At 48.9% G+C, this 18,489-nt stretch overlaps 8 protein-coding genes across 8 annotated transcripts; 5 read left to right on the plus strand and 3 right to left on the minus strand.

Annotated features, from left to right (window-relative positions):
• Positions 1 to 34: 34 nt before the first annotated feature.
• FTJAE_308 (SHR3-endoplasmatic reticulum membrane) lies at positions 35 to 759 on the plus strand (the record flags this gene model as incomplete). The annotated part of the gene is made up of 2 exons (XM_037349338.1): positions 35 to 122; positions 179 to 759. 2 exons carry the CDS (start codon positions 35 to 37, stop codon positions 757 to 759), a joined length of 669 nt encoding a protein of 222 aa, XP_037212656.1.
• Positions 760 to 1,174: 415 nt separating this feature from the next.
• Positions 1,175 to 2,202, minus strand: FTJAE_309 (thymidylate synthase; the record flags this gene model as incomplete). The annotated part of the gene is made up of 2 exons (XM_037349349.1): positions 1,175 to 2,024; positions 2,075 to 2,202. The coding sequence occupies 2 exons, from the start codon at positions 2,200 to 2,202 to the stop codon at positions 1,175 to 1,177; spliced, it is 978 nt and encodes a 325-aa protein (XP_037212657.1).
• Positions 2,203 to 3,766: 1,564 nt separating this feature from the next.
• Positions 3,767 to 4,810, plus strand: FTJAE_310 (amino-acid transporter Arg-13; the record flags this gene model as incomplete). Its single annotated transcript, XM_037349361.1, has 2 exons — positions 3,767 to 3,874; positions 3,923 to 4,810. The coding sequence occupies 2 exons, from the start codon at positions 3,767 to 3,769 to the stop codon at positions 4,808 to 4,810; spliced, it is 996 nt and encodes a 331-aa protein (XP_037212658.1).
• A 349-nt stretch (positions 4,811 to 5,159) lies between these two features.
• On the minus strand, positions 5,160 to 5,829 carry FTJAE_311 (benzodiazapine receptor; the record flags this gene model as incomplete). The annotated part of the gene is made up of 3 exons (XM_037349372.1): positions 5,160 to 5,517; positions 5,566 to 5,653; positions 5,718 to 5,829. 3 exons carry the CDS (start codon positions 5,827 to 5,829, stop codon positions 5,160 to 5,162), a joined length of 558 nt encoding a protein of 185 aa, XP_037212659.1.
• Positions 5,830 to 7,008: 1,179 nt separating this feature from the next.
• Positions 7,009 to 8,883, plus strand: FTJAE_312 (cell division control 6; the record flags this gene model as incomplete). Its single annotated transcript, XM_037349383.1, has 2 exons — positions 7,009 to 7,057; positions 7,115 to 8,883. The coding sequence occupies 2 exons, from the start codon at positions 7,009 to 7,011 to the stop codon at positions 8,881 to 8,883; spliced, it is 1,818 nt and encodes a 605-aa protein (XP_037212660.1).
• A 1,719-nt stretch (positions 8,884 to 10,602) lies between these two features.
• FTJAE_313 (environmental pH response palF) lies at positions 10,603 to 13,201 on the plus strand (the record flags this gene model as incomplete). The annotated part of the gene is made up of 2 exons (XM_037349394.1): positions 10,603 to 11,211; positions 11,264 to 13,201. 2 exons carry the CDS (start codon positions 10,603 to 10,605, stop codon positions 13,199 to 13,201), a joined length of 2,547 nt encoding a protein of 848 aa, XP_037212661.1.
• An 835-nt stretch (positions 13,202 to 14,036) lies between these two features.
• FTJAE_314 (molecular chaperone) lies at positions 14,037 to 14,819 on the minus strand (the record flags this gene model as incomplete). Its single annotated transcript, XM_037349405.1, has 1 exon — positions 14,037 to 14,819. One exon carries the CDS (start codon positions 14,817 to 14,819, stop codon positions 14,037 to 14,039), a length of 783 nt encoding a protein of 260 aa, XP_037212662.1.
• A 785-nt stretch (positions 14,820 to 15,604) lies between these two features.
• FTJAE_315 (L-lactate dehydrogenase (cytochrome)) lies at positions 15,605 to 17,269 on the plus strand (the record flags this gene model as incomplete). The annotated part of the gene is made up of 4 exons (XM_037349416.1): positions 15,605 to 15,632; positions 15,672 to 16,979; positions 17,038 to 17,111; positions 17,183 to 17,269. The coding sequence occupies 4 exons, from the start codon at positions 15,605 to 15,607 to the stop codon at positions 17,267 to 17,269; spliced, it is 1,497 nt and encodes a 498-aa protein (XP_037212663.1).
• Between the last annotated feature and the right edge of the window lie 1,220 nt (positions 17,270 to 18,489).

An 18,489-nucleotide genomic window follows, 5' to 3' on the forward strand; every position in this document is an offset into this window, starting at 1 on the left:
TTTTGCCTCACAAAGCCCCTCCAACTCAATCATCATGACCTCCTTCATCGACTATTCAAAGAACACCAGGTCGAAGAATTACCATGGATCCGGTTCATTTGCCACCTTTATGATCATCGCTCGTAAGTTTCCCGTATTGTGATCAATTGATCACACTCGTACTGATCCATATCTCCAGCTGTGTGCTTCTTCCTGGGCATCCTTTTTGCCTCATTCCCTTACGACTTCCCTCTTCTATGGACCAAGGCTCCTGTGCCCGATAACTTCTTTGATCACCTCGAAACACATCTGAAGTTTGTACACCAATCTCCGGCGCTCATTAGCCGTATCCTCCACATTGTCATCTCTATCGGCTTCATCGGTTTCTTCATCAAGCTCTTCCGTCCCAGCGAGGCCAACTTCCTGTTTGACGGCGCGTCCCTCATTCTCTACCTGATTGGTTTCGGTGTCTACGTCGCCAACATTGTCAAGGCTCTCCGAAGTGTTAGTGCCGAGATCTGGACCAACGACGGCTTCGATGGCAAGACTCATGAGGGTGAGAGCGGCGAGCTTGTTCTGGGTCGCGAGGACAGTTTGAAGGTTCTTTCGGCCAGCAATACCATTCTTGCCCTTGTTCTTGTTGGAATTCTCGTTCTGCAAGTCGGCGAGTGGTATGCTGAGAAGAAGGAAGCTGATGACGCCGCCGCTGTCGATGCTAAGGAGGCGTCGGAAAAGAAGGAGGGTTCCCCTAGCAAAGCCTCCACTAAGAAGAAGCAGTAAAATGCCTTTTCAGTGTAGCATCGCAATGTCAGGGTTCACGACTCCTGGGTTCGGATGGTTATCTGGATAAGTGTGTTGACTGCACACAAATGCACCAGCCATTGTATAACTTGTAAATTATTAATCAACATCCCGCGTGCTCCCGAGTCGTCACTTTTGTTCTTCATTCCGATTTAAACATCACCATCTGACTCTAGCATTATGAGCTGTCGTACCAATCATTTCAGGAAGCATATACGAATAAACAGATCCAGGAACTAGTGTGCATGACAATCGGGTTTCGGTATGAAGCAGTATTCAATCTCAATAAGCATAAAAGCGCACGCGGGAGTCAACACGACTCGTTGTTTAACTCTGACAACGCCGCCTATTTTAAGCTTTCGATAGATTATAGCACACCACACTATTACACGAATCATACAGACATTTTCATCGCAATCGTCTTGTGAGGGTCGTAGCCCTTGATGGTGAAATCCTCCGCTTTCCATCCGTCGATACTTCCACCCTTTTCTCGAGAAATTTCCAACTCGGGGAAGTTTCGTGGCTCACGCTCTAATTGTGTGTTGAGGGCGTCAACGTGGTCCAGGTACACATGAGCGTCACCCATGACATGAGTGAGGCTTCCGGGAACTAGTTCACAAACATGGGCAAGCATGTGAGTTAACAGCGCGTAGCTGGCAATGTTGAAGGGAACTCCCAAACCCATATCACAAGACCTTTGATATAGCTGACAATGAAGCTGGCCTTGAGGCTTGGCTCCCGAGTCGTCATCCTTGCTCCGAGGATAGGAGACGTAGAACTGCGCGAACATGTGGCAAGGTGGCAGAACCATCTTCTTCATATCGGCAGGGTTCCAAGCAGAAAGAACCAGGCGGCGGTCATAAGGGTTGGTTCGTAATTTATGAATGATCTCGGCAAGCTGGTCTACACCCTGACCTGTGTAATCCGTCTTAGCATCAATATATTCGGCACCAAAGTGTCGCCATTGAAAGCCATACACGGGACCGAGATCGCCGACCTCACGATGATTGAGGCCAAGGTTGTCAAGAAACTCGCGAGATCCATTGCCATCCCATATTTTGATGCCAGCTTCACTGAGGCTGTTAGAAGAAGTGTTGCCTTCGATGAACCACAGGAGCTCGGCAATGACTGCTCGGGTGAAGACACGCTTTGTAGTAAGGAGGGGAAGAATGGGGATTCCATTCTTATTCAGTGAGAATTTTAGGGGCCGAGGAGCGAAAATGGAGTATGTGCCAGTACCTGTGCTATTAGATAATTAGATTGTTGCCTGGTAATAGTTGTTACGTTCTCTTACCGGTCCGGTCGAGGCTCGCCGCTTTCAAGGATTTCTCGGACAAGATCAAGATATTGATTCTCTTCGTGGTTGATCGACTGTGAGCCGTTCGAAGGCTTGGAATCCGCGGCATTCTGTGTCATGGTCATACTGAGAGTGAGTATTGTGCCAGCTCCTTGGGAACGATTGTGTCCAGGTGTATCGAAATCCTAGGTAAACAGATTCCCCAGACCAAATGAAATCAATTAAACTTGCAGTCGCGTCGTGTCGCGTAAACGCGACCACCCCGCTGCCCCACCATCATTCTGGAGGTGGTGGAGAATATTTAAACCGAACCGAATATCAGATGCGAAGGTGAGAGATGCTTTCACAGGTGCAGGGTCATATGTGGCAAACCACTGTACTAGAGTATTTACGGAGCACATTAAATTGGCTTTAGATCGGTCTAGATTTCCGATGCAATGGTTGGCAGCGAGAAACGGCCCAAATTGTAGTAGGGAAGTCGGAGAAAACTGGTCGTTTCTTGACCGAACGGATTGGTGTTTTCGCCACGGGGTTGATGTGGAAATAGCGCCTGAGATGGTTGCTTGGCAGACTTCAAAGGTTCTTGTCAAGGAAGTTTTCCACCTATGTAGAATCTTATCCTTGACCACTAGACTACCTTAGTACCTAAGGTGCAACTAGGGTTTGGTTGGCTTATACGTCTCGTGGTCTTCGGTTGATGCGCCGGTGTCGGAGTGGATAATCTTATCAATCAGCGATCAACATGCAGGATGCTAGTCAAGAAACTTCCCTGGGGGGTCAAGGTTCAATAGATTACCATATTACAGAGTGATTCCAATTGATCATGGATATCAACTTTGCAAAGGGATCCATTTGACCCAGAGCAGTCCCTAATCAGACAGCATTGAGAAAACCCTTTCGCCCCCTGCTGAACCACAATTGTACGAGCTGAACGTAACAGAACCCTTGAAACATCCAGTTCCAAGGTGTGCAGGTTCGATCTGATAAAGAAAGCTATAACATGATTGGCTTGAATTTCGCAAAAGCGGGCGATCTGATGTCACATGCAGAAATGTCAAGAGAATTTTCTTTTTGGGGCCCGATGCCCGAAAACGACCCCAACAGCAAGCATCTCTCTGCATGACGGTTCACCTTGCCAATTCGCAGCACAGGGCGGCGATTATATGTCACAGGCATTGCCCACAAATTTGCGTTGCACCCTGACAGACTAGCTTGCCCTGTAGCTGCGAGGAAATCATATCCTTCTAATCCTCGTTTACCGACTTTCGGCGGTCCTTCCACTGACTGCGACTGCTCTTCAGCAACGCATAGCACAGCTACCTATATCCGATGCATCCCACACCCTGAACATCTCGAATTTGCCTGCTTGTCAACCACTTAGGTAGCTTTTGGCTACTACTCGGCGATACATCGATTTTAAAGACACCAAGTGCCCGAAAAGTGCCTTTACGTACATGCCTTACCTCAACAAAGGTACCTTATTGGACCCATCCTCCGATCGCGTATACAGTATACTATCACTGGAGTCCCCCTCCTTCGAAGCTTTTTGACGGTACCTACTAGGTAGTCACGACACTGCTTTCCAACTCTTCCTGTCAACCCTCAATAGGGGTGCTCAATACTATACGCCGTTCCTCTTCGACCGTAATTCTCCTGTCGAGATCGCGATTAATTAGCGCCACCGCTTCGATGGAGCCTAGTCCTGTAGCTGTGGAGGTTGCTGGCCATGCGCCCAACTTCTCCCTCAAGGAAAAGACGGCGCTTATGGAGGCATTCGAAGATGTACTATGCGGATCGGTATGTGGCTTTATCTGAGCCAGTTCTTCGGATACTGACTTTCATCAGTTTGCTGGCGCTGTGGGCAAATACATCGAGTATCCGTTCGATACGGTCAAAGTGCGGTTACAAAGTCAGCCCGATCATCTCCCCTTGAGATATTCTGGTCCATTGGATTGCTTCCGGCAGTCTATCAAAAGTGATGGAGTTTTAGGGCTGTATCGTGGCATCACAGCTCCTTTAGTGGGTGCTGCAGCAGAAACAAGCAGTCTATTTCTATTTGAGAGTCTTGGCCGTGAATTACTGTTCACGAGTAGCCTAGTCCCCCGAGAACAAGGACTTTCACTGCCGTATCTCTGGCTAACAGGTGCATTTTCTGGAGCTTTCACTTCGTTTGTCCTCACTCCAATTGAGCTTGTCAAGTGTAGGATTCAGGTTCCCATGTCGGCTGATGGAACTACCGGTCCTCCCCTCCGCCCTATACCTGTCATCAAGCAGGTTTTTCGCCATGAAGGCCTTCGAGGCTTTTGGCATGGTCAGCTTGGTACACTGATTCGAGAGGCTGGTGGTGGTTCTGCTTGGTTTGGTGCCAAGGAGACTGTAACAAGCATGTTCTACCAGCTCAAGACGAAGACCGCGAAATCAGCAACAGAAAAGCAGATAATTCTTGATACACCCTTGCCGTTCTGGCAGCAAGCAATTGCTGGCGCATCGGCGGGTGTGTCATACAACTTCCTCTTCTTTCCTGCAGATACTATCAAATCACGCATGCAAACCTCGACTGTCAGTGATCTACGCCAACGACGTACATTCTGGAAAGAAGGAGCGATGCTTTGGAAACAACACGGGATACGAGGCATGTACCGTGGCTGTGGTATTACATGCCTCCGATCTGCACCAAGCTCTGCTTTCATATTCATGGTTTATGATGGGATGAAGCGACACTTTCCTTTTTGATGATCACGGAAAATAAAAGTGGCCGAGATGATGTATATGATAGACCAAATTTCATTATCACTTTGAAAGGTAATTTTATCTACGGATAGCAGCGACTGGTCAAAGCATCTATGCCGTTCAAACTTTGGTTTGACATAATGTCGATTAGTGAATTGGAGCATCAATAGAGGGTGGGTATCTATCTGTTCATCTTGGGGTCGACAGAAGATAAGAAGAACGATACTTTTGATTCCAGGGAATAGAGCCAGTTTGGCTTTTGAAACAACACAAACGCAACAACATACAACAGTCCATGTTTATAGATCAATACCCATGACTTGAGCAGAACTACATTAATCATAAGCTGTGCCTATTCGTCCTTTGCTTCCTTGGCCTTCAGGTCCCAGTTGTTTAAATGACCGATGGTAGTGCATAGATAGGTCGCAAAGCTGAGCCAGGCGAGGTAGGGAACTTGACTCCACGCAGCAACAGAATCAATGGAGCTGTAGAGATAAGTTAGGTAGCCGTTGACGCCGAGCAGCGTCACAATATCAACCGACGCCTCAATAGGTCGATACAGGCCGAAGAAGAGGGGGGTCCAAATAAGGTTGAGGCCGAGTTGAATTGAGTAGAGCGTCATTGCACGTCGAGTGTTCACGATAGTCTCAGGGCCTGAGAAGGGAGAAAGGCCAATGTCAGCAACTCGGTAGGCGGCATAACCCATGAGACTGAGAAGGGTTAGTTATGGACATCAATGACCTGGCCTGGATCCTCACCCGTAGAGGACGGTCCAGACAGGGCCGAACAGCCATGGCGGAGGTTGAACCGAAGGTTTCTTGAGAGCAAGATAGGTCTTCTGGGTCTCTTAAAACCAGATAATGAATCAGTCAATACTGATCGATTGATATGGATAAAAAGGCTAACTCACGAGTGGCACTGAAGCCAACGGCTGTCCCAAGGCCAATGGGCAGCAAGACTGATAGGGCGGGCTTCAGGAAGACCGCGTCGGGCAGTGTGAGCGCGGGAATATATGTAGTCATGATGAGCACTTTACTGTTGATGATCTTGTTCGAAATAGATGATAGATGAGCAGGGACTATTGAATTTAGAGGTATCTCAGTTGCATGATAAAGTCAAACAACGGAAGGGCAATGACGTAATCCATTCTTGGGGGAAAATATCCAATGCCGAGGCCCGGAGTTGTCAGATCATTAATTGGATGTAGAGTGGGCTGATAGATTCGAAACTCAGATGCAGAGCATATAATGGCTCCATAACGATCGAATTAAACGCCATGAATCTACGGAGTACACAGAGTAGAACTGCCCATGCTTCTCGGTCGCGAATTGGCCACTCAAACGAGACAAGGGAAATTTCTTGCGACTGGTCTCTAAGCAACGAATGGTACGTGCGAGGTAGTTATCCGGAGCTCTGTACAGGCCACAAGGGTTCTAAATATTAAACTATATACTTCTCTGACTGGCTAATCCGCTTGGATTAGTAGAATCAGATCTAGTTTTTCCTATCTTATTATCCTCTCTTATTCTTCTAATATCTAATAACAGATCTTAGAACTATTTCCGCCGTAGCAAAGATACCTATTCCAGCGCGGAATTTAACATTTGGAGCCCTTGTGGCCTGTACTCTCTACGGAGTACCTGAGTAGGTGCCTACTATGTTCTTCCGCAGTAACTGATGACATTCGATAGGTCTGTGGAAACAGGCTAGACAGATATAGGCTCTGCAATTGGCCAGAGAAGCAAATAAAGATCTGACATCTTGTTAAATAGCCTCGTTAGTCAAATGAGAGAAATTGGCTCACGCTCGCGTGTATCCACAGACGCTACCGAATTTCATTAGTTACTGCGCAGCTACGGTCTCCGCCGCAAGTCTCTGGAGCCTGGGTCTTGATTTACGCATGAGAGTGGCTGACTTAACCGCGTCTTAGTGCACTGACCACATGCTTAATTGATCGTGGCCCGCAGGTCGCGTTTCTACGCGACTTCAACACGTCTTATGCCATATCGTGGCGCGAAGCGCCCTGAGTACCCAAACGGGGCTCCATTCTTAATGTTCGACGCAGGACAACCTGCAGCTGCTTTCGGCAAGCACCCTTTTTGCAACTTCCAGACCTTCACAACCCTATACCACTGATTATCGGAAAGTGCTTTCTGCTTACAACTCTGCATATCTACACGTTGGAAGGAACCATTCTAGTCATGGCTCGAGCAACACTAGGAAAGAGAGCCCGCGGCATTGATGAAACTGGTGAGTCTCAGCCGGCGGAAGGAACAAGAGCCTTTCTTTACTAAATTATAATTCAAGATATGCCTTGCCCGGTGGCTACTCCTACGAAACGAAGTCGCCGCCTTGCAAAAACTGTTTCATACAACGATGAGAACCAAGATCCTGCATACTCTCCCTTCGACGATGATGAAGAAAACGACATATTGGCTGAGCTCCCTGCTCGGAACCAAAAGTCTCCCTCACAAGCATCCATAAAGCAGAATCCAGTTACACCCTCGACACCCCGACATCGAGATGCACTTTCGGTGCCTCCTACTACGCCTCGGCATGCTGTCATGTCGGCAGGCAAACTCTTCAAGCGACTCACACCACAAACACCACTCTCACCAAGCACCATCCAAACCATTTACCATTCAGCACGACAATTGTTTGCCCGTGGAGCTGAGCCTGGCCAACTTATCGGTCGGGATGCAGAACGAAATCAGTTAATGGAATTCCTCGGACGATGCTCTTCCCCTACCCCCAACGGTTGCCTTTATGTGAGCGGTCCACCAGGCACGGGCAAAAGTGCCATGATTTCCGAGATAAGTCGACAGTTTGCCAACCACAAAGGTGTCATGACTGCATACCTCAACTGCATGAGTGTCAAATCTTCTAAAGATCTCTATACCACACTTCTTGGCGCGCTTGGCCAAGGTTTCGACTCTGCCGAAGCAGATGCGATTTCGAGCTTGCAAGCTATGTTCGTGCCCAAGACACAGTTGACAACCGTCTATCTTGTGACCCTGGATGAGATCGACCATATTTTAACGATGGGCCTAGAAAGCCTGTATCGCGTGTTTGAATGGTCGCTACAAAAGAACTCATGCCTGATTCTTGTCGGTATTGCCAACGCCCTGGACTTGACTGATCGTTTTCTTCCTCGACTCAAGGCCAAGAACCTGAAGCCTGATCTCCTGCCATTCCTGCCCTATACCGCAGCCCAGGTCAAGAACATTATCACCATGAGACTTAGGTCACTGATGCCGGCTGATGGAAAGGAGGGCCACGTGCCATTCATTCACCCTGCTGCTATTGAACTCTGCTCCCGCAAGGTTTCGAGTCAGACAGGGGACCTTCGCAAAGCCTTCGAGATCTGTCGCCGTGCACTTGACTTAATCGAGACCGAAACGCGTCAGAAGTACGAGGAAGAAGCGAGGGAAGAACTTCTACAGATGACCCCTTCGAAACGACCTCTTGGGGAAAACATCAACGGCGCATCCGGTGGCTCGAAGACCATGTTTCAGTTAATGGCGAATTCTTTGAAGGCTCTTACAGCAGAAACTGCGCCCCGAGCATCGATCGGGCATCTGAACAAAATCACAGCAGCAGCTTTCAGCAACGGAACGACCCAACGACTCAAGGCACTTAACCTCCAGCAGAAGGCAGCTCTCTGTTCCTTGATAGCTTATGAGAAACGAACTCGAGCTGCTGCTAAGATGACCAAGAACGGCGCCACACCTTCCAAGAAGAAAGTTTTGGCACCGACTATCAAAACTTTATTCAATGCATACTGTCAGCTCTGTACCCGCGACTCGGTCCTGCACCCTTTATCGAGTTCTGAATTCCGCGAGGTTGCCGGCAGTCTCGAAACATTGGGGTTAGTCAACGCATCCGATGGAAAGAGCGGAAGCCTTGCCGCACCACAAACACCCAGCAAGCGAGGTCGCAAGACTCTTGCTGCAAATGGAGATGAGCGGAGAATCACGAGCTGTGTTGCAGAAAAAGAGATCGAATCTGTCGCCGACGGCGCTGGCGCTGGCGCTGGCATCCTAAGAAGTATTTTGAGTGGAGAAGCATTGGATTAGACTGCCAAAAGCATTCAACGGACAGGTATCATGGCATAGCACTGAATGGCGTTTTGGCTTGAGTTAGCAACGACGGGTTATCATTGTCTTGTATCATACTGGGCCCGGCGGTAACATGGGTCTGGACGGGATTCCAGAACTCTTTGGATGGATAATGATACCAAGTACCTATGTAATTGTAGTTTAAGATTTGTTTGATTCGCAGGATAACGTTAGAGTTGACCGGGGTGGACGAACGGAATAGAAAGTCAACAACGCATGGTAACATAGAAGAAAAGAATATATTGAAAACCACCTCATAGGCTCATTGCAATGATTGAGTGACAAGGCTCCTTGTCGATACCTCGTAGCAGCGTCGATAACAGTCGAGAACCCTGTCTGCCTACCTATCTAGCCAGATGCGATATACCCTTGCAATATTTTGAAGATACCATAAGCACATACGGATATTGCAACCTTGGATTCGTTGGCCTCACTCCACGACAAGGTTCCACTCAGGAACGTGTGTGTCGCGTCATGGCCAGCAATGGCGGCAGCACCAGATCCATAACCGCGCCGCATGTTATGTAGACTAATCCTATGGATGTGGTTGGCAAGGAACACTGGCATTAGAACTGACAAGCGGGAAACAGCTAGATACTCAGAGATAGCAGAGGCACAGGGCAACGGTAGTCCAGCTGTGACTATGGCAGCCTCGACAACAAAATGTACTCAGCTGGCCGTTTCCGCTAGTCGCCAGACCTGTCACTTTTTACCATCCATGACCAAGACATTTGGCAGGATATGTGAGCCAAGCTCGTCGAGATTTTAACCAAGCTTTTTTCTTGGCGGTGCGATGTTCTACAAAGCCTTGGCATCTGGAGGCTGACAATCTGGGTAGGGCAGATTCGAGATGCCGTCCGTACATGACTACTAATATGGTAGATTAAGTCATATGCCCAGTTGACAGAAGTTTCATTTTCGATCGGGGGATGTGCTTTGCATATGAGATTTCATAGCTATGCCCACGTCGTACCTTTTATATTCGCGCTGCTTGAAAATGGTTACAAGTACTCCTCTTGTCCCAAGAAGCTCCAGCCGTTCTCCATCTTGCTCGACACTGTTCGAGGCGCTAGGGACCACTACAGTCTACGGGGACCTCTGCAGCCGCTAGGAAGGTACCTTTCCAATTGGCTCTTCCATCCCCCTCCCGTCCATCCCGCGATTGTAAACCTTCTATCGCAGGTACTAAGGCACTGCTAGTTAGTGCCCCAGTAGGCACTGAGTATCGTCCGTCGCTTCTACTTGCTGTCGCTACCGCCGCCATCCATCTCCGCCTCCACGACCCAATACTCGTCATTCGCTCACTCAGGTCACATTTTCTGCCTCAGCTCATCTATATTGTATAGTATTTGTATTTCTGATTGGGCTTATTGTTATTGATATTCTCGGCCTATTTCTTGGATGTCGATCTCGCACCCTCTTGTACCCCTCCTGCAGGCTTAGAACACGCAGCCGCAACCGCCGCCGACGCGCCCACAGACGGAAACGCCTCTGCTTCAACGTTCGTACCCGCTGCATACATATAATTCAACGGCTTCCCGATAAGACTTAGAAACAATCCAGAGCAAGAAGCTGCGAGCTCTCGCTCTAAGGATTGCGACGTCGGTTTTCTGAGCTCGACGTCGCTCTCGACCTCGGATCCTGGTCCTTCTTATGCCTTTGGCACCACGTCTGGGAATGGGCCGCCGGTCGAGATCTTCTCCCTCGCTCTCCAATCCCACAGGAGCTCCTGTTCCTGCGAACCCTAACGTTCAAAATACGCCTACGGACCTTGAGATATCTTCTCCCGCCGAGTCTGCTGGCTCGGCGACCACTGCCGCCCCGCGGGCTACCTCCCCCACCGCATCTACCACCTCTTCTACGCGCCCAAGATTTCTTTCACGACTGAGCCTCCCTCTCTCACTCCCTTTGCGCAATCGGAATCGCAATATCACCGACTTTCATATTCGTGCTGAGGAACCACACCGTCGTTACAGTGCTGGCGATAATGTCCGTGGTGCTGTCGTCATAGTTGTCGTAAAACCTGTTCGCATTACTCATCTAACCGTTTCGCTACACGGATATGTCCGTGTCCTAAAGGATCCGACCTCGGTCGCAAAAGCGCAAGGAAGTATCGTGCTACCGCAGAATGGGGACTCGGCGCGCCCACGATATCACGGCAATGGCCTCGCAAGCCTTTTCCAAGACGAGCAGGTGTTAAGCGGCGAGGGGAGGCTGGAGCCTGGGAGATACGAGTTTGGTTTTGATCTACTGTTTCCTGACAAAGGGCTTCCAAGCAGTATTGACGTAGGTTTGCTGCTCTCCTCAATTATTCCTTAATCACTAATTTACTATGCAGTTCGAGCGCGGGACCGTTTCATATATGGTAACTGCCACGCTGACACGGCCAACATCGATTGCCCCGACATCATCATGCGAGCGAAAAGTTATGTTAGTAGAGAATGTGGATGTTGGTCTGCTGCCCGTCCCTCGGCCGCGCACCATCTTCTTAGAACCGATATCGAAACGAAATCGTAGGAGAAAGTCCATGGTGATGGACAAATCAGCTGCGGCTCCTTCCGAGATCAACGAACTTAATTCGGAGCAAGATCCTTTGGAAACACCAACGGAAGACCTTCGTGAGCATGTGACGAATCCGAGAAGTCCAATACAAAGCGATATGCGGAGCGAGATCAGCGGCGAAAGTGGCATCAGCAACAGCACAAGCCTGAGTAGGCCGGAAGCCGCATTGTCCCAGGTCGGGACACTCACATCGGCTAAGCAACAAGCAGTTGATAAAAAGACGATTACCGCAACAGTCGAGCTTCTGAAGGGCGGTTGCTTGCCGGGTGATGCTGTCTCCGTGCGGGTCACGGTTCAACATACTAAACGGGTGAAGAGCATGACTGGTGTGATTGTAACACTCCTCAGACAAGGCAAAATCGACAGCAACCCGCCGAGTGCTCTGTTTGACGAGAATTTAAGTCGTGACGATGTAGCTCGCATCGATAAGGAGGATGTGTTTCCGCGATCTCGGACCGGTCTGGGTGGTCTTTCGTTGACGTCTTCGAGTTCTACAAGCATATTCCGTAAGGATCTTGACCAGAACATAGCACCACTAATCATCGACCCCAACACCATGCAAACGTCGGTCACTGTGACCGTCAAGCTACCTGACGACTCGTTTCCGACAATAAAAGGTGTACCTGGAGAGATGATCAGCTTCAAGTATGTGGTTGAGGTAGTTGTTGACCTCGGCGGGAGATTGTCAAATCAAATGCAAACTGGCCCAGCCAGATTTGGACCTTATGGCCATGGAAGTGCAGACAATCATACTTATGGGCCAAGAAGAGGTGCTAATATTGCAGACACTTCTCAGATGCGCCACGAAAAGGGCGTTATCGCGGTGTCGATGGAAACAGTCGTTGGCACAACTGATTCGTCTCGCGGGAAGAAAAAGTCGAGAGCTTCGCCCACTTCGCGAAGCGTACAGATTCTTGAAAGCGATGAAGAAGAGGTCATAGGCCAAGAACCAAATTATGCCGACGATCCTCCCCTTGAGCCATACTCGAACAGCACGCCACTCTCGCCTGGGGGTTATTTTCCATCACAGGCCAATGGGAGCCGACTTCCAGCGATCCCTTCTCATCCCCCACAGCCATATTCACAAGTGGTCCCCGTGCAACACACATCGCTCCGGCCTCGAGGCGTTGCTGGGTCAAATTCTAACGGCCCTGTTCCCTCTCCAGCCGCGCCTTCATACATCCCACCTCCTGAGATACTTAACCAGAACAATCTTTCCGAGAAGGAGAGGATAAGACAAGCAGAAACAAGACTTCTACCAAGTCAACCGCCGGAAGCGGGCCCATCGACAAGTCACGATGACGAAGATATATATGATGCAGAGGATACGCCCCGAGTTCCTGATCTCGGTGGTGGCTTTGTTTCAAATGCTCCCAATGCTCCAAGTGCCCCCGATGCGGGACCATCGGCCCCCTTGGAAGACGATGTTGACTTGCCAACAGTGCTTCTCCCAGCGGCTGTTGAAGACAAACAGGAACTCGAACGTCAACGGCTTCTGAACGAAGCCAGTGCACCGCCAGACGTTCCCGAGGATGTGCAACGACGAGCAGACGAAGGCCTATCGAGGGAGGTGGAAGCTGATGCGGAAGCAAGCGCACCAAGTGCCCCAGTGGTGGATGATTATGAGGATTTTCCAGGTTACGGATCTAGCGCGGGACCTTCTGGGACTCCAAGGCATATAGATGGAGAGCAGCTACCAGCCTACCAAAGATAAGCTAATGTACGTGGAGGCGTGTGTATTGCATAGGCGTATGAGTGTATGGGATATGATGGGTATACTATATAATTTGCCGGCGCATCAGTTGGAACCCTTAGCGTTTGGATATATGATGACAGTCAAATCATGACAAAGTTGTTACTATCTGTACCAACAAATAACAATAATTACTATTGAGGATGAAGAGTAGCTTTGAGCTAAAGTTATTTCTTGTAAGAACTTCCGGACATTGATTTCAGTAGGAAATCGCGATCTACAATCTCACTAAATAAGGTACCTTAGGGGATACTGAAACAATGATATGCAAAGGTCACAAGTACGATGAACTCAATGCCAAGCAACTCACCTCCGAGTTGGTCGGTCATCTCGAGGTTGCAGGATAAGGAAAACGCCTAGATCCCTGTATCACGTTGTTTATCTTCGATCCAAGATTGATGTAAAGCAGTCCACTGCCTCGAATGCAAAAAGCTTGCTTGGTACATAACTCCAAGAGAAAGCTCCAGGTGTGAGTCGAAAAAAAAAAAGATAGAAAAAATATATTAAATATTTAATTAGCTATATTATAAGTAATATATATTATATATAATTTATATTATATTTAGATCCTTTACTTTAAAAGAGTAATAATAATATAAAATATATAGTTTAATAAATCTATTTTTTATAATAAATCGCTCCCATTGAAAGATGCTGTCGTCAAGTGAGACCATGCAAGTGTCTTCAAAGCAGCGCTCATGATACACCGGACAAGTCTGGTCACATATTTATTTTATCATATCAAGAAGCTGAGTGGTACTCAAGCAATACCACCACGACTTTTCGTTTCTGCTACTTAATGCTGTAGCACAACATGACGGCCCCTCTCCCAGTTATCCAAACTTTCCTTGATATTGACCCAATAGCGCAGACGCACAGCCTCATGTTTCGCAGCCTCGATATCATCATGCTGAAACGCGCGCTCGAGCACCTGTTCGCTCTCCGCAATCCGTGCATCGTTCGCGGCACGAGGTTCGTCCAGATCCTCTTCGTGCTCGGCATCCTCAATCTCCTCGCGTGCCTCGAGCACAAGCATTAATAGTTCTGGCTCTTCTACCTTGAGGGTCTCATCGTTGGCGACGTCGACGCCCCGAAGAGAGAGGAGATATTGTGCTCGAAGAAGAGGGTTAGAAAGCGTCTTATAAGCCTCATTTATGCGTGCTGACATGGCTTCGGCACGAGCTTTGTCCTGAGCAGGATGCATGTCCGGATGAGCCCGAGCTTGCAGACGGAGAAACTCACGGCGCAAAGCGCGAGTGTCGATAGGAAAGTGTCCTGCTGGAGGAGGACCATCGGGGAGCGTCTCAGGGAACAAGTCATAGTGTGTCGACGGTGGTGCACTGGACGAGGCCGGTTCTTGCTCGGGCTTCGCGGCACTAGATACACCGCGGGTATGAGCTCTGTTCGCAGCTGGGCCCCGAAACGCCACTACGAGAGCTAAATGATGTCGTGGAGGCGTCGTTGAGACAGCTGGTCGATGCAATGGTACAAGAGTTGAAGCTCGGCGAGCTCGGAGTTGACACCGGACACAAAGCCGAGAAACGTCGCGTACGGCGGGAGAAGAGACGGAGAGTCGCATGCTTTAGGGCATTAAAGGACAAAGGTATGGAGAAAGTAGGTATGCATGAACCTATGCACTGAAATGAATATCAGAGGTGGGAAAGTCTACTATTAAAAATACGGTGGTCGTTCCGGGCAAGTAGAGCTTTAGAGGGCGCTTTCCCGCTGAATGTCGTAATAAATCGTTAGCGCAAAATTGACCTCATCGGTTGTGGCGCATGCGGCTAGATTTGTGGCGTTGGGTTGTCATGATGGCTCCCGTCTCAGTGGAGGGCTCTGTACAACCTTTACCTAGCGGACAGAGTAAAAGTACCTTGGGCTAGTTCAAGAGTGCGCCTATCATAAGTCCCTGTACAGACCCAACTCGCCCTTCCATACTTAGTTTTTCGGCCAAGGTCGCCGGTCATGATCGGGATCCTGTCCGGACCAATGGTGGATAACGTAATTGTACGGATACACAGCCTTATAATGCGCGCCATGATGAGACTGAAGAATGAATATCTCCATGTAGTTAAATTGAATCCTTGTTCATTGAAGTGGCCTAGTGATACGAAGCCGACGCATTTATTTTTCTTGGGCATTTCGTCACATATTATCCGTAGTTCCAGTTACATTGTCATAACATCCAATCCTCACACAAACCACCCCCAAGGACACCCCCAATTCTGAGAACCCAATTGGAGGTGGGACAGGTATATGCCGAGTCTGTAGATCAGTCAAACCGGCCTCGACGTTTTAATAGACCGTTTCGCGCCACATTTTTCCGCCTGCAACTCAATTGACTCAACTCTGCACATATACAGCATGGCCAAGATTTTCGACGCGGCTGAAGGTATGAACAGCGCCGATTGGAGCTGAACAATGTTTACAGAAGGCGCAATAACTGACGTGCTCGCGATAGTGGCCAAACACAACACCCCGGAGAGTTGCTGGGTCATTCTCTATGGCAAAGTCTACGATGTGACTGAGTTTCTTCCAACGCACCCCGGCGGTAAGAAGATCATCCTGAAGCTTGCAGGAAAGGATGCCACCGATGAATATGATCCCGTTCACCCACCGGGAACCCTCGAGGAGAACCTCAGGCCTGAGAATATCCTCGGTGAAGTGAATCCCGAAACACTCACTGACTCCCAATCGACCGGCGAAAACACTACCACACAGTCCCGAGATAACCATCCGCCACCAATGGCATCACTCATGAATCTTGATGAGATCGAGGAGGAGGCTACCAAGCGCATTTCGAAAAAGGCTTGGGCATACTACTTCTCAGCCGCCGACGATCTATTTTCAAAAACATACAACAATTATGTGTATAAAAACATACTTCTTAGGCCACGCGTATTTGTTGATTGTACAGCTTGCGACCTTTCAACCACATTGATTGGCAACAGAGTCGGGCTACCAATATTTGTCGCCCCTGCTGCTATGGCCCGCTTAGCTCATCCCGATGGAGAACAAGGCATCGCCAAGGCATGCTCTCGATTCGGGGCCATGCAGATTGTGTCGAACAACGCGTCGATGACACCTGAGCAAATCATCGAGGGCGCAAAGCCAGGCCAGACCTTTGGTTGGCAACTCTACGTCCAGAACCAGCGAGAGAAAAGCGAGGCGATGCTCAAGCGCATCAACGCTATGCGGGAGTACTACAAATTTATCTGCCTGACCCTTGATGCGCCTGTTCCTGGTAAACGCGAACTGGACGAGAAGCAAAACTTTGATTACTCTGAACCCAGCCCTGCCAGTGGTGAGAGCAAGCCCGGTGCTGGAGGTGTTGGTCAACAGCTGTTCTTTGGCACAGCGGCCGACTTGACTTGGAAGACAACTCTTCCCTGGCTAGCTGCTCACACAGATCTACCCATCGTCCTTAAGGGTCTACAGACTCACGAGGATGCTTATCTCGCAGCAAAGTATGCTCCTCAAGTAAAGGCCATCATCTTATCAAACCATGGCGGTCGTGCTCTTGACACAGCCCCTCCAGCTATACACACGCTTCTCGAGGTCCGCAAATACTGCCCTGAGGTTCTGAGCAAGGTCCAAATATGGGTTGATGGAGGCATCAAGCGAGGAACAGATGTTGTAAAAGCATTGTGTCTGGGAGCCAGCGGAGTCGGTATTGGACGAGGTGCTCTTTTTGGACTTGGCGCTGGTGGCCAAGCCGGCGTCGAGAGAACACTCGAAAGTAAGCTGAGCCTGTGATCTTGAGAATGCCCGAACCCCGTCTAACACATGCAAAACAGTCCTCGAGGCAGAGACAGCAACATGTATGAGATTAATCGGAGCCAAGAATATCTCGGAGCTTGGACCTAAATTCGTAAGATTTCCCCATCTTTTCCCCAGACTCCGTTCCCCATGGTTGGCGATCTCGACTAACTCGCTTGGCAGGTCAATGCTCGACAGGTGGAACGAGATATCTACGATGGAGATTCAGGGCTGGACCGTCAGGGCTTGTGGACAAAGTCTAAGCTGTAAAGTATGAAGCGGCAGCAGGCGATATCTTCATATGCCAGATGCAGCCTCGGCTTGGATACTAGATCTTCTTCAGTCTCCACTCCAATTACCAGGTAACCCTGTTTCTCTAATCGAAGCGGCAACAGCGGGAGCTCTCGGGGAAGACGGCTCTGGTAATATGGTGGGCTGGCCAACACCGTTGCCTCTGGGTGACATCGCGGAATATGGAAAAGTGAGGCATCAGAATCTCTCTAATGAAATCCTTCAAACCTTTTTCCAGTACTAATATATTTTGAAAGCATCATTCCAAATAAAGGGTTTCAGTGAGAAATTGGACAATTCACTGCAAGTAGATGCAAGTAGATATTTTACAATGGTGGTTCAAGATAAAAATGGTCATGTTTTGATTTCACTATCTATACTACTCCGTGCCGTATCTAGCATTGCCAGGGGGGGAGGTCGTGGTCACTTCGGAGGTAGAAGCAATGATCTGAAAGCTAAAATTGAGGAACGGAAATGAGGAGAATGATACGATACTGTCCAAATGGCTGGCCATGTTTGTTGGTTGTGCCGAGGAGGCTTCATGCGGCGCAGTTGGAATTGGTTTCAAGGGTTGCCTGACGATGCATGAACGCATGAGTAAGTATCAAACCAAAGTTTGTTAGGTATTTCGGGAAGAACATGCCATGGGGGGAAACGCAATTCTCTACAGAGACAAGTACTGATCGGTTCTGTTAATCAATTCGTCTCGCGCTGCAGTCAAGGCGGAAATAATAAATAGATTCCACAGTCGCAAACCAGAGATACCTTTAGGTAATTTGTGGCGACAATGCAGGGGCAAGAGCCATCAAATCAAATCGCACTCTTGACTTAGAAAACTTGGAAACCAACCATACCATGACAGGATGCCTGGCCGAGATGGTGTGTCACAGCCGGCCCTTCCAGAGGGCACATGGATAACTGAGCTGAACCCCTCTGCGCCGCTTACTTCTCTTGGAGCCACTACGAAGCTCAGGTGCCGCTCTCTAACGTGGCATGTCGTGTCATTCATGCCAATCAGAATAAATTGGTTGGTTGTCATGACAAGCCACTGAACAACTTTAAATATTTGGTGCAATGAAGGAAGAGGGGTGTTACGACCCATCAAGGATATGTGACAGACATTCCCAAACGTCAATGATGATGCTTTGGGCGTATTCCAACTTCTGTTCGACCCGGTTGGGCTTTATTAGTCTGCTTAC

Source organism: Fusarium tjaetaba (assembly GCF_013396195.1).
Source record: "Fusarium tjaetaba strain NRRL 66243 chromosome Unknown NRRL66243_c0000010, whole genome shotgun sequence".
NCBI lineage: Eukaryota > Fungi > Ascomycota > Sordariomycetes > Hypocreales > Nectriaceae > Fusarium > Fusarium tjaetaba.